This window comes from Coregonus clupeaformis, chromosome 2 (genome assembly GCF_020615455.1).
Source record: "Coregonus clupeaformis isolate EN_2021a chromosome 2, ASM2061545v1, whole genome shotgun sequence".
NCBI classification, from domain to species: Eukaryota; Metazoa; Chordata; class Actinopteri; order Salmoniformes; family Salmonidae; genus Coregonus; species Coregonus clupeaformis.
The window spans coordinates 8546449-8563362 of NC_059193.1; the positions used below are offsets into that span (position 1 = coordinate 8546449).

Consider the following 16914-nt stretch of genomic DNA (forward strand, 5'->3'; position numbering starts at 1 on the left):
CTGTTGTAAATTCAATTGATTGAACATGATTTGGAAAGGCACACAACTGTCTATAAAAGGTCCCACAGTTGACAGTGCATGTCACAGCAAAAACCAAGCCATGAGGTCGAAGGAATTGTCCGTAGAGCTCCGAGACAGGATTGTGTCGAGGCACAGATCTGGGGATGAGTACCAAAAAAATTATGCAGCATTGAATGTCCCCAAGAACAGAGTGCTCTCCATCATTCTTAAATGGAAGAAGTTTGGAACCACCAAGACTCTTCCTAGAGCTGGCCCCCGGCCAAACTGAACAATCGGGGTAGAAGGGCCTTGGTCAGGGAGGTGACCGAGAACCTGATGATCACTCTGACAGAGCTCTAGAGTTCCTTTGTGGAGATGGGAGAACCTTCCAGAAGGACAACCATCTCTGCAGCAGTCCACCAATCAGGCCTTTATGGTAGAGTGGCCAGACGGAAGCCACTCCTCAGTAAAAGGCACATGACAGCCCACTTGAAGTTTACCAAATGGCACCTAAAGACTCTCAGACCATGAGAAACAAGATTCTCTGGTCTGATGAAACCAAGATTGAACTCTTTGGCTTGAATGCCAAGTGTCACGTCTGGAGGAAACCTGGCACCATCCCTACGGTGAAGCATGGTGGTGGCAGCATCATGCTGTAGGGATGTTTTTCAGCGGCAGGGACTGGGAGACTAGTCCGGATTGAGGCAAAGATGAACAGAGCAAAGCGCAGAGAGATCCTTGATGAAAACCTGCTCCAGAGCGCTCAGGACCTCAGAATGGGTGAAGGTTCACCTTCCAACAGGACAACAACCCTAAGCACACACCTAAGACAACGCAGGAGTGGCTTCGGGATAAGTCTCTGAATGTCCTTGAGTGACCCAGCCAGAGCATGGACTTGAACCCGATCGAACATCTCTGGAGAGACCTGAAAATAGCTGTGCAGCAACGCTCCCAATCCAACCTGACAGAGTTTGAGAGGATCTGCAGAGAAGAATGGGAGAATACAGGTGTGCCAAGCTTGTAGCGTCAAACCCAAAAAGACTCGAGGCTGTAATCGCTGCCAAAGGTGCTTCAACAAAGTACTGAGTAAAGGGTCTGAATACTTATGTAAATGTAATATTTCTTTTTTTTCTTCTAAAAACCTGTTTTTGATTTGTCATTAGTACAGAGCACAGCTTGTGGCTCCACTGCACTTATCACAGGGTGCACAACACAGGGATTTAGCATGACTCATTTTGACTGGAAAGTCAGCTGCCAATCAATGTGAATGGAATTTCCATTCCCTGAAATGTTATCAGAGTAGAATGACTTATTGGGATTCCATAATCAGACTTCTCTATGTCCAAATTGAGAATAGGTGGTACTTTGAAAAGTTCTGCCAAGGGACCTGTACGTTATAGTAATGTGCATTGGCAGTACAAATAGTTTTAGGCTGAATTCTAATAAGACAAACAAGGAGGGTCATTTTGGTTCATCGGCCCGCAGGAGACTTTGTTCTGCCAGATCAGACCCATGTTCCCGCCATGCTTCCTGTGTATCATCATGCTTCATTTGCAGCCTACAGCTGCCTGAGTTCATGTAAATGAATAAATGGTCCCCATCTCCCTCCACAGCTGTCTCCAGGGTGTCATCATTCCATGTCATCATGTCTGTTAAAAGCTTTAAGGAAACATTGAAACCACAGGAAATAATCATAGTGTGCTTACAAGGTCTCCTCTATCTTTGTCCTGAAAGGTAGCAGGTCATTGGTAGCAGAGGGCTGATTCAGAAGGGATTGGGAAGTGTAGCCTTCTGATTCTAACTGCCCTCTTACTAAGGTGTTCCAATCCAGCACTCACCCTGCAATCTACTGTTGCACGCAAACCACCGCTTTTGCCCTGTGCAAGTCTGTAAATCCTAAAAGTAGTTATGAAAGCCAAAACCTGTGCTTGTAAGAAGTAGATTTCCTGCCCTTGGGGCTCGAAGCAATCAAGAGGCCATGGAGGTTGTTCTAATCATGTGTCATATCTGCCATGTTGGACAGGCTATTTGAAGAAATAACACAATTATGTTGCCCACACCTCTTCACACAGTGCCTTTGTGATTAATTGACCTTGAGAATGCCTGGGAGGGACAGGCAGGCAGCAGCAGGCACCCCAGAGACAGCCGAGCAGAGAGCAGAGCTGGTCCTGTCCTGGTTGAATCATGCTGGAGGCCAATGGAACACTTGGCACTGTCTGGGACTCACTGTGGGTGTTAACTAATTATACTGCAAATCACAACCTCTAAACATGCCAATCAGATGAGTGGTTTGTTAATGATTAATGACTCAGTGGCACAGAGGTTACAGTACAGGTTTTGTGATTTCAGTGTCTTATTAGCCAATTCATTATTGAGAGATCCATTTGATTGGTTTGTTAAATTTTATTTGTTACTGTGACAAAATTCAATGAATGAAGTAATACCGTATGTAATCCATTACAATGACAATATACACGCTACACTGCACACACAACCAACAGAATTACAGCTTCCAAACTCTTCTTAACCCTGTGTGAAGGGGGCTCAATTTCTGACCAACACTTCCTATTCTACAGATAATCTCTCCACAGTGGAGAGTTCAACCATTACCAAGTGATTTGATACTCTAGCTAAGTCACTCGTGGAGGGCATTGAAGTGGATCGGAGACGTCTCCTTGTGCCTTCGTGATGGCTGGCTCTTGGCGGTGTTATGGTGGAGGGTAGGTGACTCCCAGAGAGGACATGACCAGAGAAGACATGGAGGAGTGTCTGTAGGCTGACGGGGGCTTGAACACGGGCGTCTCCCACCCTGTGTCCCTACGATACGGCAGGTTAGGGGTCATCTGCAGCTCCGCCAGACGGCTGGGAGGACAGAAGGCAAGGCATCAAAGTTAATTTATTGTGTCATAGCACACTGGTGTATAAATGATTAAGTCATCATAATGATCTGATTATAACAAGTTATACCTGACAGTGGCCGAGCGAGCTGAGTGGTTGACTAGGGTGTTCTGATTGGTCGATCGATGGGGGACGGTACCTAAAGATACAATATTTAGAATTCACACACCACAAGTTCAGCAACACCCTAAATACTGTATGCTAAAACTCAAGACTTCCAGACTCATAGCAGAGTCTACTAACCACAAACAGAAACGAAAACCCTTAATCAGATACAACAGACAGAAGTTGAATCCATTGAAGCATTGTGCTGTTATGTAAGCAGTGAACAGCTCCACAGGCATCTATCTGTCTGTCTGTGGAGTAGAGCAGAGTAGAGTAGCAGACGTACCCATCCGGCCGTCCTGTGGAGGGCTGATCAAGGACAACCTCTGGACACTTCCAGAGAGCTCCGGCTGTTCAGGGAGAAAAACACATTTCTATTTGTACAAACATACGTCTCGATCATTAAAACCAGTTTCAGTATGCAATAGACCTCATCACTGGTATTAAACATCAAATAATGATTTGGAGTCAGGGTATACACATCTAGTATTCACTCTCAAAACTAAATAAGTAGACTATTAATATGAACCAGAGACATATTTAGATACAAATAATATAAATATTTGTCTCTGATTTGAACCATTATTGGTCAATTGAAAAGGTTCACATACTTTCCTAAACAGACCCCTGCTATCCACCTCCATGTTTTCTGCCCTGAGGGGAAATCACATAACATGGCATGTCACATTTCATTCTCATAGAACCCAGGAAGAAAGATTATGGAAATGCTCACTCAGACATAATGTTCACAAGCCTGCCCAGCTTATTCAGGTGAGACTGGTGTGGTACTGCAGGGCAAAGCCAAACAGCAGCTAGGGTGAATGAAGTCAGGATATACACAGTTTACATTGAAGGATCCCCTTTCTCCCCTGCAGCTCAGAGCTGTTGTGATAGAGGTATGGAGCAAAGGGCCCCACAGAGAGCCCAGAGAGGCCAGCAGACAGACACATGCTCTGTCTGTCAGCTAGACTAGTCCACAGCATGCTGACTATAAATCAAACAGGGTCAGGACGACCGCAGAACGCAGCACGCCATGTCATATTTTAAGTCAAAGCATCAGAAAACAGTTACACAATACATTATCTTGTTCCTGGATATATGCCATGTACTAGCATCTATCTTCATTTAGGCTAGACATTTGTAACCTTTAACTAAAGGGTTCACATTTTTTTTTATATGCGTAGGCCTAATGCAGATTTCCTAAGATGTAATACTTACAGACTTGTAGTAGATGAGTGGCGAGAGAGGGACATGGGCGAGTTGAACGGCATCTGCATTTGATCAGATTTGATTTGTTGTGAACGAGCGTTGTGAGAACTATGGTTCAGCTGAGATGTAGAAGCTGCTTTTGCACTGTACAGAGAGAGAGAGGAATGTGATTAATCTCCAACCATGGTCATTAATACTAACGAGTTGGTCTGAATAAAAAATATGTTGATATCAAGATGACAATAGTGACCCCTGGTGAGTAGAAAGCAGTAACACCCATAAAGATATTGATACCTTTGATGCGGAAGAGTGCTCTCCAGCTTGGCAATATAGGAATTCTGCTCTGTCATTTTTCTGGTAAATATAAGAATGTTAAAGTCGCACTAAGCCATCGTTAATATGTGGTACTGAATTCTGCTACGTGATGTCTAATGATTTGCATTCTTACTTGGACATCTGCTGCATTTCTTGCTTCATCTTGAGTAAAACTTCTTCTAACTTTTCATTCTAAACGGGTTGAAAAATAAGGAGCACAGATGTTTCAGATTATAACACCACAAGACATAGGCTACCATTCAACTCTTTGGTATTATTAAATAGTAGTAGAGGTACAACTAAATGTCCCCCAGCCTCACCCTCTGCTGGGAATGCGCCAACAACCTCTTTTGGTGCCTTGCCTGGAATAGTAACACCTAATAGAGTGGATAAATATGTTGTTTTTATACACTACCGGTCAACATTTTTAGAACACCTACTCATTCAACGTTTTTTCTTTATTTTTTACTATTTTCTACATTGTAGAATAATAGTGAAGACATCAAAACTATGAAATAACACATATGGAATCATGTAGTACCCAAAAAAGTGTTAAACAAATCAAAATATATTTTATATTTCTTCAAATAGCCACCCTTTTCCTTGATGAAAGCTTTGCACACTCTTGGCGTTCTCTCAACCGGCTTCATGAGGTAGTCACCTGGAATGGATTTCAATTAACAGGTGTGCCTTCTTAAAAGTTAATTTGTGGAATTTTTTTCCTTCTTAATGTGTTTGAGCCAATCAGTTGTGTTGTGACAAGGTAGGGGTTGTATACAGAAGATAGCCCTATTTTGTAAAATACCAAGTCCATATTATGGCAAGAACAGCTCAAATAAGCAAAGAGAAACTACAGTCTATCATTACTTTTAGACATGAAGGTCAGTCAATACGGAACATTTCAAGAACTTTGAAAGTATCTTCAAGTGCAGTCGCAAAAACCATCAAGCGCTATGATGAAACTGGCTCTCATGAGGACCGCCACAGGAATGGAAGACCCAGAGTTACCTCTGCTGCAGAGGATAAGTTCATTAGAGTTACCAGCCTCAGAAATTGCAGCCCAAATAAATGCTTCACGGAGTTCAACAGACTTAACAGACACATCTCAACATCAACTGCTCAGAGGAGACTGTGTGAATCAGGCCTTCATGGTTGAATTGCTGCAAAGAAACCACTACTAAAAGACACCAATAAGAAGAAGAGACTTGCTTGGGCCAAGAAACACGAGCAATGGACATTAGATTAGAGATTTTTGGTTCCAACCGCTGTGTCTTTGTGAGACACGATGTGGGTGAACGGATGATCTCTGCATGTGTATTTCCCACCGTAAAGCATGGAGGAGGAGGTGTTATGGTGTGGGGGTGCTTTGCTGGTGACACTGTCAGTGATTTATTTAGAATTCAAGGCACACTTAACCAGCATGGCTACCACAGCATTCTGCAGCGATACGCCATCCCATCTGGTTTGCGCTTAGTGGGACTATCATTTGTTTTTCAACAGGACAATGACCCAACACACCTCCTGGCTGTGTAAGGGCTATTTTACCAAGAAGGAGAGTGATGGAGTGCTGCATCAGATGACCTGGCCTCCACAATTCCCCGACCTCAACCAAATTGAGATGGTTTAGGATGAGTCGGACCGCCGAGTGAAGGAAAAGCAGCCAACAAGGGCTCAGCATATGTGGGAACTCCTTCAAGACTGTTGGAAAAGCATTCCAGGTGTAGCTGGTTGAGAGAATGCCAAGAGTGTGCATCAAGGCAAAGGGTGGCTATTTGAAGAATCTCAAATATAAAATATATTTTGATTTGTTTAACACTTTTTGGGTTACTACATGATTCCATATGTGTTATTTCATAGTTTCGATGTCTTCACTATAAATAAATAATAATAATAAATTGGTCATTTAGCAGACGCTCTTATCCAGAGCGACTTACAGGAGCAATTAGGGTTAAGTGCCTTGCTCAAGGGCACATCGACAGATTTTTCACCTAGTCGGCTTGGGGATTAGAACCAGCGACCTTTCGGTTACTGGTACAACGCTCTTAACCACTAAGCTACCTGCCGCCCTACAATGTAGAAAATAGTACAAATAAAGAAAAAACGTTGAATGAGTAGGTGTTCTAAAACATTTGACCGGCAGTGTACAACCTTGAGGTGTTTAAAAATGTTCACTATAAATAGGCTAATTTCTTATGTGCCTATCCTATTATGTGGTCCTCTGTAGCTCAGCTGGTAGAGCACGGCGCTTATAACGCCAAGGTAGTGGGTTCGATCCCCGGGACCACCCATACACAAAAAAAAAAAAATGTATGCACGCATGACTGTAAGTCGCTTTGGATAAAAGCGTCTGCTAAATGGCATATTATATTATTATTATTATGAGCATCAAGAGAAATACCTTGCTTATCTCTGTGAAGTGTTTGGTTGCTACAGAATTGATGTCAGAGAAGAGGGCCTTTACTTCTGCACTACTCTGTGAAAGTAAAGATTGTAAAGTTTAGGTTATCAAATAGATTTGTTTGTGAGCCTCGCCAGACAAACACATCTATAAGATACTGTATCACTACTTACTTTGTCTGAGAGAGGAGTAACTTGACATTTTGCCTTACATATCAGGCATTCTCCTTGATTGCCTGAAAGAAAATGTACAATGTGGTTATTGGAACAAGCACAATATCATATACAATACAATAGCATGCCATTAAGAATATAACACTGACTAGAACGATGCTTTTAAACAGCATGACAGTTTTTTGTATAGCCAAATTGTTTCTGTAACATCAGACAAAGACCAGCAGAGGTCAGTGTGTTCAAGTTTAGCCTGTGTGTTCTAAAAAAGACAGAACTGCTGCAAACCGACAAATAGGCTGAGTTTCATGGAGGAACAGATATTTTCTCATATAGCATCAGAAGTAAGGTAGTATGATATGCTGAGCTTAATTCATTTAAAGATACATAACAGGGTGCATTGGCACAATTAAATAGACAGACTGAACATGCTACCTTTCTGAAAACACACATTGCAGATGACATGACCACAGGTGGTAACAGCTAGTTTGCGTTCAGGACCAGGGAGGTTGAAGCAGGAGTTACAGCAGATCCAGTAAGCCATTTTCCATAGCTAAGAGATTAACATTAGCCAATGTTAGATAGTAAAAACATAACATAAAACTATGACATAGAATGTCTGAATTTATAACTATCTTCTTGCTTTCAAGTCGAATAGATCAGCCAAAATAGATTAATGGCTACCAATTTGGACTATAATAGCCTGGTAATAGCACAGACGAACTAGCTAGCTAGCTAACGTTAGCTTGCGTGTCAACGCTAAAAAAAAATAGCTAGCTACAGTAGCTAGCTAACTTAGCTGCCCCCGAACAGGTATCTACTAAAAGTAAAGGATATTTTACTGAAGAAAGACCCACATCTGACTTACATGATGGCCTTTTCTTCTCTATGGAACTAGCTAGCAAACTGTCACAAAACTTTCTGTGTCGTTTTCCTGGCTTTAGCTACAGTAGCTATTAACTAGCCTGGCTACCTTCTGATTTTCGGTTTGTTTGCATTTCAGATCGCTTTCTGATTGGCTGGCTACGTCATTATTTACATTTTGGGGCATTCATTGAAATAAAAAATAAACATTAGGATAGTTGTGTAAATGAAACAAAACACATTTTATTAATTCATACATTGTCTCTAGAAGGATGTACAGTAAAGTAGATACCTCCTCAGCACTGATCTTAGTCTAGTTTGGAATAGCAGTTGACTCTAGTGGCCACTTTGCATTGTACTGCAAGACATAATTCCTGCCCTAAAGTTCTTATCAAACCAACTTCTTTGCAATCAGGAAGTCTTTCAGTCTTTTGATTTACCAAAATCCAACTGATAGTACAATGGAAGTCTGCACAACAGCCCACCACAAAACCTTCCTATTGGTTTCTTCACTGATCTGGCGAAACGTCTCCTCTCGTTCCTGTGAATATAAATAAAAGGGCCGGTGAATAGTTCATTCTGGACCGTTAGTAGGACAGGCCTAGTAGCTCAACACAATATTTGTTGTCTTCATGTATTGTACTGTAGGCCTAGTTCTGATCAAAACAATAGTCTGTTTTGTTCTGAAACTAGAATTTTGGAAAATGACCCTTTCATAACAAAGTGTGTTTGTGATTATTTCCTTTTTGGTGATGTATAACATCTGGTCTCTTAGGTGCTTCAGGCTGTACTCAATGGTCTGGACTGTGTCTTTGTGCCTCTCAGCACTGGGGTCAACAGAGTGCTCTCCCGTCTGAACATCAAAATGAATCTTCTTCGTTGGAGATATCAGAAAAATATTCAGATATGGTTGTGGAGCAACACAGTCCAGCAGACTCAGTGCAAGTATGGTTGAACTCACCAGGCTGTCACTGGCGAAAATGGAAAACCTTAGAGTAGAGTTGGACTGCATGCACAACCAATGTGAGCCAGAGGCATGGGATGTGAATGTGAATTTTCCAAATCTGCCATATTTTTTTTCATTAATGTCTAGAACCAAAAGAAAAAGGAGAAAAATATTAAGAGTATGTTTTCTCTGTTTAAGGAATGCTTTTATGTAATCAGGAGAACATGTTTGTGTTTAGAGAGTTGTCTGGGTAGTAAACTGCTCTATAGGCCTCCGTACATGGTGCTCTGGATCACAGTGATAGTCAGGCCAAGAGGAGGGGAGTTAGGGTTCTTTTTCCCAATTCTCCAAAAGAAAATAACTGAGAAAAACATAACACTGACAGATGATATTCCAAATGTTTTATTACATCTCAATGTGCTTTAGATTGCTTGGGAGTAAACCATTATTACATTAAAAGTAGAGACGATTTTTCTAATTAAGCGTGCAAATACTACTAGAATATCAAGCAAATTTCATATGCCTCCTGGTTGACTTCATCATGATCTCTGCTAACCCATTTCACTTTTTAATTGGGTTGACTTCATCATGATCTCTGTTAACCCATTGAACTTTGTGGTGTTTTTCTGATAGGCTGAGATACAGCAGGGTGAGATTGAACCATACAGAACAATTTCCTCCTCTCCACCTGCCCATAGAACTCACCTGTCAACCATGCAGAACAATGTCCTCCTCTCCACCTGCCCATAGAGCTCACCTGTGACCAGCATGTTGCCTGGAATCTCCTCAATGAGCCACTTTTCCTCCTGTTCACCCAGATCAAAGTACATAGCAGCCGTCAGTGCCAGGTAACACAGCATCCACAGCCCAATGCCCCTCACATTCATTTTGACACACAGTATGTGACAAAGTTAAATGAGTATAATGAGCCTTATGGTTGCTGGTGTGCAGGCGACCACTCTGGTGTGAGAAACTGACACCTGCTGTTGCTGCGACCGACCCATCCAAACTGTGCATCTGAGTGGGCACCCAAGGTCAGCAGAGAAACTGATAAGCCTGACCAGAAGTAGAAGCCCACATGTATTGATAAAGAAACATGAAATAGTTCACTTATTAATTACTGTCCTGTCCACTGTACCATCATGAAACCTACACTCTTAGAAAAAAGGGTTCCAAAAGGGTTCTTCAGCTGTCCCCCATGGGTTCTACCTGGAACTCAGCTGGTAGAGCACGGCGCTTGTAACGCCAAGGTAGTGGGTTCGATCCCCGGGACCACCCATGCACAAAAAAAATATGTATGCACGCATGACTGTAAGTCGCTTTGGATAAAAGCGTCTGCTAAATGGCTTATTATTATTATTATTATTATTATAACCCTTTAGGTTTCCATGTAGAACCCTCTGTGGAAAGTGTTCTACATGGAACCAAATAGGGTTCTACCTGGAACCAAATGGGTTCTACCTGGAACCAAAAATAACTATTCAATGGGTTTTCCTATGGGGACAGCCGAAGAACCCTTTTCTAGATAGCACCTTTTTTCCCTAAGAGTGTACTCACATAGCATCTGCAAAGACTGTCCTCCATCAAAAGCCAAGAATCTCTGTCTATTTTTCCTGTTACTTTTCCCAGTAATTTTCCATCAGTTTTCATTGGTTTGAAATAAGACCAACACTTGAGAAACAACCAGAAATATATGAAGCGGAAGGCACCAATGGGCCAGATGTAGGCGATGATTGCAATTGCTTGGAGTCAGTCTATTTCTCAGGTTTTCTGTAGCTTAGGGGTTTTCTAGGGAAGAGCTCATTTGTGCTACATTGTAAGACAGTTTGTCATATCTTATCATGGGACATGGCATGATGAAGTATGTCAGGTATGACTGATGAAAGCTTTGGCATAGATAGCAAACAACATCAATGAGTAACAAAGCTTTTCATGACAGGGACACTCCTTTGAGATCGTTGTGTTTCATAGACCTATTTTATGCTGTGGTGTAGCATGATGGATTTTGTTGATTGTATGAAATATTTTTGCTTTACATCAATTAGAAATAAAATTGCAATCAACTTACATGTATTTACAGTTTATTGGACTTACAAAGAACATACATACAGACAGCCTACTGGTTTTTTTACAAGGAGGTATACTTTCTCTGACAAGTACGCATTTTGCAATTTCTCTCTGATTTTGACAATATCTCAATAGCACGATCGAGTGTGATATTTCTACTGCTTGTTACTGTACAGTACAGGTCCAAACCCTGTAAATAAATATATTCTCTGTAGTAGAGATCATAATGGAAAGCAATGCTTTATCTGTAAACACACATCTGGTCTGTTGTAAGTAATGAAGCCATTGAAGCACCATGACTTCTCTGTTCTCTGAGGTTTTGGGGTTGACTGCCTTATCGTCTGTAACAGGGGTATTCAAATCTTACCCTACAAGGTCCGGAGTACTGCTGGTTTTCTGTTCTACCTGATAATGAATTGGCCCCACCTGGTGTCCCAGGTCTAAATCAGTCCTGGATTAGAGGGGAAGAATGAAGAAGAAGAAGAAGAAGAAGAAGAAGAAGAAGAAGAAGAAGAAGAAGAAGAAGAACAGTGGAACTGGCTTCCAGGTCCAGATTTGAATGTAATAATTATTTTTCAGACTCATGGCTAGCTACCTCAGAAAACCCAATGACGTAGGGAACATTCATCACAAGGAAGAACTATGGGCAAAGTTTCAAGACAACCTCTTCATTCCTCTGGCTACACAATAATTGCCTGTCTATGACCCATTTATAAATCTTTCCCAGTCAGTGGTGGCTGGTGCCACTTTCAATTGAAGGACGGGCTCATAGTAATGGCTGGAGTGGAATTAATGGAACGGCATTAAACACATGTTTCTAATGGTTAGATACTGTTCCATCTATTCCATTCCAGCCATTACTATGAACCGTCCTCCCCTCACCAGCCTGCACTTTTCCCAGTGAATAGGCTAGGAAGCCCAGCGAGAAAAGGGTGAATTTCTACAGCTTGGACTTCTCCAGTGGAGATGACGGACGCATCTTTCGTACTCTTTGTCGTCTTGCATGGCCTCTTATTTTCTGTTTCTTACCCTTGCCAGCCAGTCATAAGCAGTTGTCAGGGATGCATTTGTTCTCCTCTTCCAGTGGGGGGCAGACTACCCCATTGTTGGCTGGTTGTAGGTGGATGTAGCGCGTTCTGTGGCGCACCCCTGAGTCTCCGCATTTGCCTTTGCACAGGCCCCAGGGTGACCATACAGACACCTCACAGTCCAGAGGGGTGGAATCTAGTGGGAAGGACACCAGAGATACTCTGTTAGCAATATTTTAGCAATCCATAGAACACTTGAATTGCAAGAGACCAGAGACCTGTAACACTTGAGCGTGCAGCAGTAAGGGGTGATATGATTTCAGTGACCCTTTCTCTAGCCAGGCTCAGGGGCCCTCTGTGTGTGTGGTGGTCTGCTGGAGTTATAACATGCCACAGAAGGATAAGCCCTCAGGCATAGGTTAAAATGACTGATTTAGCTAAGCCACCCAACACCATTTCATATGAAAGACTTGATTTATTGTCTGATACTAAACTTTTAGTTCATTTGCTCAAACAGAAAAAAATAGTTTATAGAATATTTCCAAGTGCTATGTAAAATATAGCTGTAAAACTGTAGAAAACAGGACATTTTATGATTGTATAGAATTTACAGGGTAACCAAATGTATTTCGTATATATGCCAAAGTAAATCCCAATGTAAGGAAATTCTTTAAAATATATGCTTTTATATATCCAAAGCTCTTAGCTGTACATTCCTGGCTACGGTTGCTACATCTGGATGGACTTTTATTGAATAATTAAATTACAGAAACTTGACTTTGTATGTTTGCCAGCGCCCCCCCAAGTTATGAGCCTGTAAAATGTTGATATCTAGCACAGATTTAGGATATTTTTGGAGAATTAGAGAAGCAGAAGGATGGAACATGGAAATAAAAGCAAGGCTGGACTACTTGACATCAGTGCTGAGTGGCAGGAAATGTCCAATGCCTTTGACCTCCTTTATCCTGTGTGTTGCCTGGTTTTGATTTGCCATGGGCACAGAGGAGCAGCTCTTGCTGACTCCAACACAATGGATCCGATTACCGCTAGGCTTTACTTTACTATTTTTTGCCAGATCAGATTGTTTTCTATCAGAGGGGTAGGATTGGAGGATAGCAAGCAATAAATATTAGTTATGCATTTTCACTGTATTTGTTTCTTACATGTTTCTTGCTTACTTATAAGAGAGTCCTCAATCTCATTGCCAATCTCATTGGCAGTCTGGTTGAACTGGGTGGGCTCCATAGGTATGCTGAAGATCTGGTTGTTTTTGGTCTTTGTCAGGGTGACCTTGCCCATGGGTGGCAGATTCTTCAGACGGGGATAGTAGAAGGAGTTGGCAGGATGGCTTGGAGAAGATGACGTTATCTGGAAAGGACAAAATCAAGTCGTGTTGTCAACAACACTGCTGGTGTTGATTACCGAAAACTGATATAGCATCATCACTATCATACAGTATCCACATGATGATGAACCATGGGCTCTTTTAGATTTACCTGTGTGACTTTGTCCTGAGGAATGGTCTCAAAGTTGGGAGAGGAGAAGGTGAAGCCGCTGTCAGTGCCTGCATCGTAGGGGTACAGCTCCAGTGTGATGCTTTCCTTCCACTGGTCTCCCTCACACAGGTTAAAGCTGTCCACTCCCAGGAACCAGTCTGGGCTGGGAACTATCCTCACTAGGAAGGATAGCTGTAGAGAGAGGGAGGAGTAGGATGGGTTATGTGTTGACGTTTCTAGGAGTACGCCTAACAGTAAACTCAAATTTAGTGCAGACAGTCAAAGGATCAGCAGTCTTAATCTGCTCTTCATTATTCCGCACTCTCATCTTTCCAGAGCTTTCCTCAACTACAGTTCCAACAGAGAGTTCCAACAGAGAGTTCCAACAGAGAGTTCCAACAGAGAGTTCCAACAGAGAGTTCTAACAGAGAGTTCCAACAGAGAGTTCCAACAGAGAGTTCCAACAGAGAGTTCCAACAGAGAGTTCCAACAGTAAGAGTTCCAACAGTAAGAGTTCCAACAGTAAGAGTTCCAACAGAGAGTTCTAACAGAGAGTTCTAACAGAGAGTTCCAACAGAGAGTTCCAACAGAGAGTTCCAACAGAGAGTTCCAACAGTAAGAGTTCCAACAGTAAGAGTTCCAACAGAGAGTTCCAACAGAGAGTTCCAACAGAGAGTTCTAACAGAGAGTTCCAACAGAGAGTTCCAACAGAGAGTTCCAACAGAGAGTTCCAACAGTAAGAGTTCTTTTTGCTGACATATTTTATTGGAAACCTGGTGGCCAATAATAAGAAACTGTAACTGGTCCCAAATGCAGACTCTGAATGTTGTGTAGAATTATTTTTTTATTTTTTATATTACGGTTGTTAGCTTTGGGCCATATAAATGAGAGTTGGCAACTGAACAGCAAATATATTAATCTACTAATCTATACCTACTGGAACACTCATAAAAACATTTTATATTAAAAGTTGGTACAAGGTTTAGAATATGTTGTGTAGGTTTGAGATAGCAATCTCTCTATGACAGTATACTTGATTTCTGGCGTAGTCTCGAAGAGACAAACCTTTAGAAAGGTTCTTCAAGTAAACAGGTGCACATTGAGAAATGTATATTAGATTGATGGACATTGAGAGAGGTATATTAGATAGATGGACAGTGAGAGAGGTATATTAGATAGACATAAATCGAGATATGTATTTTAGATAGATATTGAACGCTCTGTGAAGTTTACTTACGAAAGAGTGCCTTGCAAAGACCTCGAACTCTGAGGTCATCTGGCCCGTTCCCCCGACCACAGCTGGAGCGGAGAACAGCCCATAGACACTCTGGATGCGTTCCCCAGCCGCCTCCACCTCCTTCATCAGAGTCCAGGCCTCGCCCTTCTCAGAAAACTCCCTCACCCCGTTGCTTGCAAACGCATTCCGCTGCCAGATATGATAGTCTGAACTGTGGGTCACCCCTGGAATGGAAGAATCACACAACATATTACATGGATTGTTTCCTCAAGTTAGTCTAGCTCTTAACTAGCAGCTCAGAATGTATTTAAAAGGTCTGCTTTTCAGGCACACTGTAACCTAATAGTAATGGATTGGATTCATATACTGCTTTTCCAGGTGCTCAAAGGGTTTTAAATTCTAGGGGAAATGGGGAAATCTGCAATGCATGTCTGCTACCATAAATTTAGTATTTTTTCATACCATGTTTTATTAATGAATATAGGAATCTATTACAGTATAGGATTACTATTACAATATAAACAAAGGGAGTCAGATCACAGGCTAATAAGGGGACATTTTATTTAACATTTAGCAGACGCACTTATCCAAACTGACTTACAAGAGCAATTAGGGTTAAGTGCCTTGCTCAAGGGCACATCCACAGATCTCTCACCTAGTCGGCTCGGGGATTCGAACCAGTGACCTTTCGGTTACTAGCCCAACGCTCTTAACTGCTAGGCTACTTGCCGCCCAAAAAATATTTAACTTACCAATGAGAGGGGACCACTGGGCAGGGGGGCGGTAGATTGGGTACTGCTTGGGGAAGGAGGTTTGGCTCCACATCCCTGTAAATGTCAGGCTGTACTTAGCAGTGGTGTCTGCCATGCACACCGGGTCTATGGTCACAGGCATGGGGTGGACACTCCCAAGCAGGGTCAGGGTCAGGCTGGCTAGCCAGTGCACCACACTGCTAGTGCTGCTCAATTTCATGCCACTTTCCATGCTTGTTACTGAGCTGGAAAAGAGAGAGGGGAATTTCAGGTTCTGCACCACTTGACTGGGCAACCAACCACATTCGTTCTGTGTTGGTTTAAAGTATGTGGTCCATATGACTGAGGAGACTCAAACTCTCGCTTAGCCTAAACCCAGTGCAACAATGTGAGTGAGAGTGAAATGGGAAACAGAAGCAGGTCAGATGCAGACTTGAAATCAACTTAGATGTCTATATTAATATCTGTACTGAGAGAATTCTAAGGTGTTTGCAGTCTATATATGATCATTTGTCTTCATTCATATTATTGCATTTGAAATGTACCTGTAGGCATTAGGCTACATGAGTATGAACATGCACAGCTAACCTACTGACAATGAAAGCCTAGGAATATAACAGCGGCGACATTAAGTCTGACAATTCACATGTGAATTGTCAGACTTCATGAATATAAATAAGCTTATGCCAATAGGAACATCATGCATTCATAGAACACTTGTTCAAAACATTTAGACGAGTGACGAATAGCTTTTGCTTTCCACACATAACACCTACTCATTGCATGCATGCTTGTCAGATCCGCACTACACAAAGGTACATTTGACATTCAGTAAGGCAGTGCTTGAGACGACAGAGGAGTGGGTACTTACTGAGTTTGCAGATACAGATGTGGTTATCGTTGAAGTTGAAGAGTGAAATGTAGAGGATAGGAGTGCAGGAAACCACCTGTGCCTGGGCTGTCTTGAGGAGGGACTACGAGACCTGAACGCTTCCCTCAGCTATTTATGCCTTCCAGAGGTCCCCTCAGTCGAACAATATCAATAACCCCTGTCCTGACCCCTCCCAGCTTCACTGATGCATGCTCCACATTAGCTCTCTCTCCTTCCTCCCTCCCTCCCTCCCTTCCTCCCTCCCTCCCTCCCTCCCTCCCTCCCTCCCTCCCTCCTAGTCCTCCCAGGGTGTGAGTTAATAGATCATAGTTGGAACCAGGAGGTCTAGTTTACAGTGGAGCAGGGACCACGCCTGCCTGTGAAGGGCCTCTTGGTTTTTAGGCAAGCAGAGTTGTGGGGAAGTGGCTTGGCCGGCGGACAGCTTGGCGGTGGGAAAGGGATGGGGAGGTAGCCTGAGCCGGCAGCCCTTCTAGCCCACATTCAGGCTAACAGCTCCAGCCTGCTGCTGTAATTGCTTTCACATGCTCACGTTTCACC

General features: G+C 42.5%; 2 protein-coding genes across 3 annotated transcripts; both read right to left on the reverse strand.

Annotated features, from left to right (window-relative positions):
- Nucleotides 1-2416: 2416 nt before the first annotated feature.
- LOC121536150 (probable E3 SUMO-protein ligase RNF212) lies at nucleotides 2417-8068 on the reverse strand. Its single transcript, XM_041843435.1, has 12 exons — nucleotides 7964-8068; nucleotides 7531-7648; nucleotides 7099-7160; nucleotides 6926-7000; nucleotides 4848-4904; nucleotides 4661-4719; nucleotides 4507-4566; nucleotides 4222-4356; nucleotides 3615-3657; nucleotides 3290-3353; nucleotides 2968-3037; nucleotides 2417-2862 (listed from the first exon to the last, which is right to left on the reverse strand). Exons 2-12 carry the CDS (start codon nucleotides 7637-7639, stop codon nucleotides 2709-2711), a joined length of 888 nt encoding a protein of 295 aa, XP_041699369.1. The 5' UTR covers nucleotides 7640-7648; nucleotides 7964-8068; the 3' UTR covers nucleotides 2417-2708.
- A 3375-nt stretch (nucleotides 8069-11443) lies between these two features.
- Nucleotides 11444-16468, reverse strand: LOC121536161 (spondin-2). Of its 2 annotated transcripts, none has more exons than XM_041843450.2 (6): nucleotides 16357-16468; nucleotides 15486-15730; nucleotides 14734-14957; nucleotides 13497-13688; nucleotides 13179-13368; nucleotides 11444-12196 (listed from the first exon to the last, which is right to left on the reverse strand). In XM_041843450.2, the coding sequence occupies exons 2-6, from the start codon at nucleotides 15715-15717 to the stop codon at nucleotides 12015-12017; spliced, it is 1020 nt and encodes a 339-aa protein (XP_041699384.1). In that variant the 5' UTR covers nucleotides 15718-15730; nucleotides 16357-16468; the 3' UTR covers nucleotides 11444-12014. The 2 variants fall into 2 exon arrangements, with proteins under 2 accessions (XP_041699384.1, XP_041699378.1); XM_041843444.2 differs by having other exon boundaries at nucleotides 13164-13368.
- Nucleotides 16469-16914: the final 446 nt, after the last annotated feature.

Coding starts and splice junctions, on each gene's coding strand:
- LOC121536161 (XM_041843444.2), bottom strand. CDS start 15,717: ATGGAAAGTGGCATGAAATTGAGCAGCACTAGCAGTGTGGTGCACTGG. Junction 13,689..14,733: donor TCTTTGCAAGGCACTCTTTC/GTAAGTAAACTT, acceptor CTCTCTCTACAG/CTATCCTTCCTAGTGAGGAT. Junction 12,197..13,163: donor TATAAGTAAGCAAGAAACAT/GTAAGAAACAAA, acceptor CCTTCCCACTAG/ATTCCACCCCTCTGGACTGT.
- LOC121536150 (XM_041843435.1), bottom strand. CDS start 7,639: ATGGCTTACTGGATCTGCTGTAACTCCTGCTTCAACCTCCCTGGTCCT. Junction 7,161..7,530: donor CAATGTGTGTTTTCAGAAAG/GTAGCATGTTCA, acceptor ATTTTCTTTCAG/GCAATCAAGGAGAATGCCTG. Junction 7,001..7,098: donor TTACTCCTCTCTCAGACAAA/GTAAGTAGTGAT, acceptor TTACTTTCACAG/AGTAGTGCAGAAGTAAAGGC.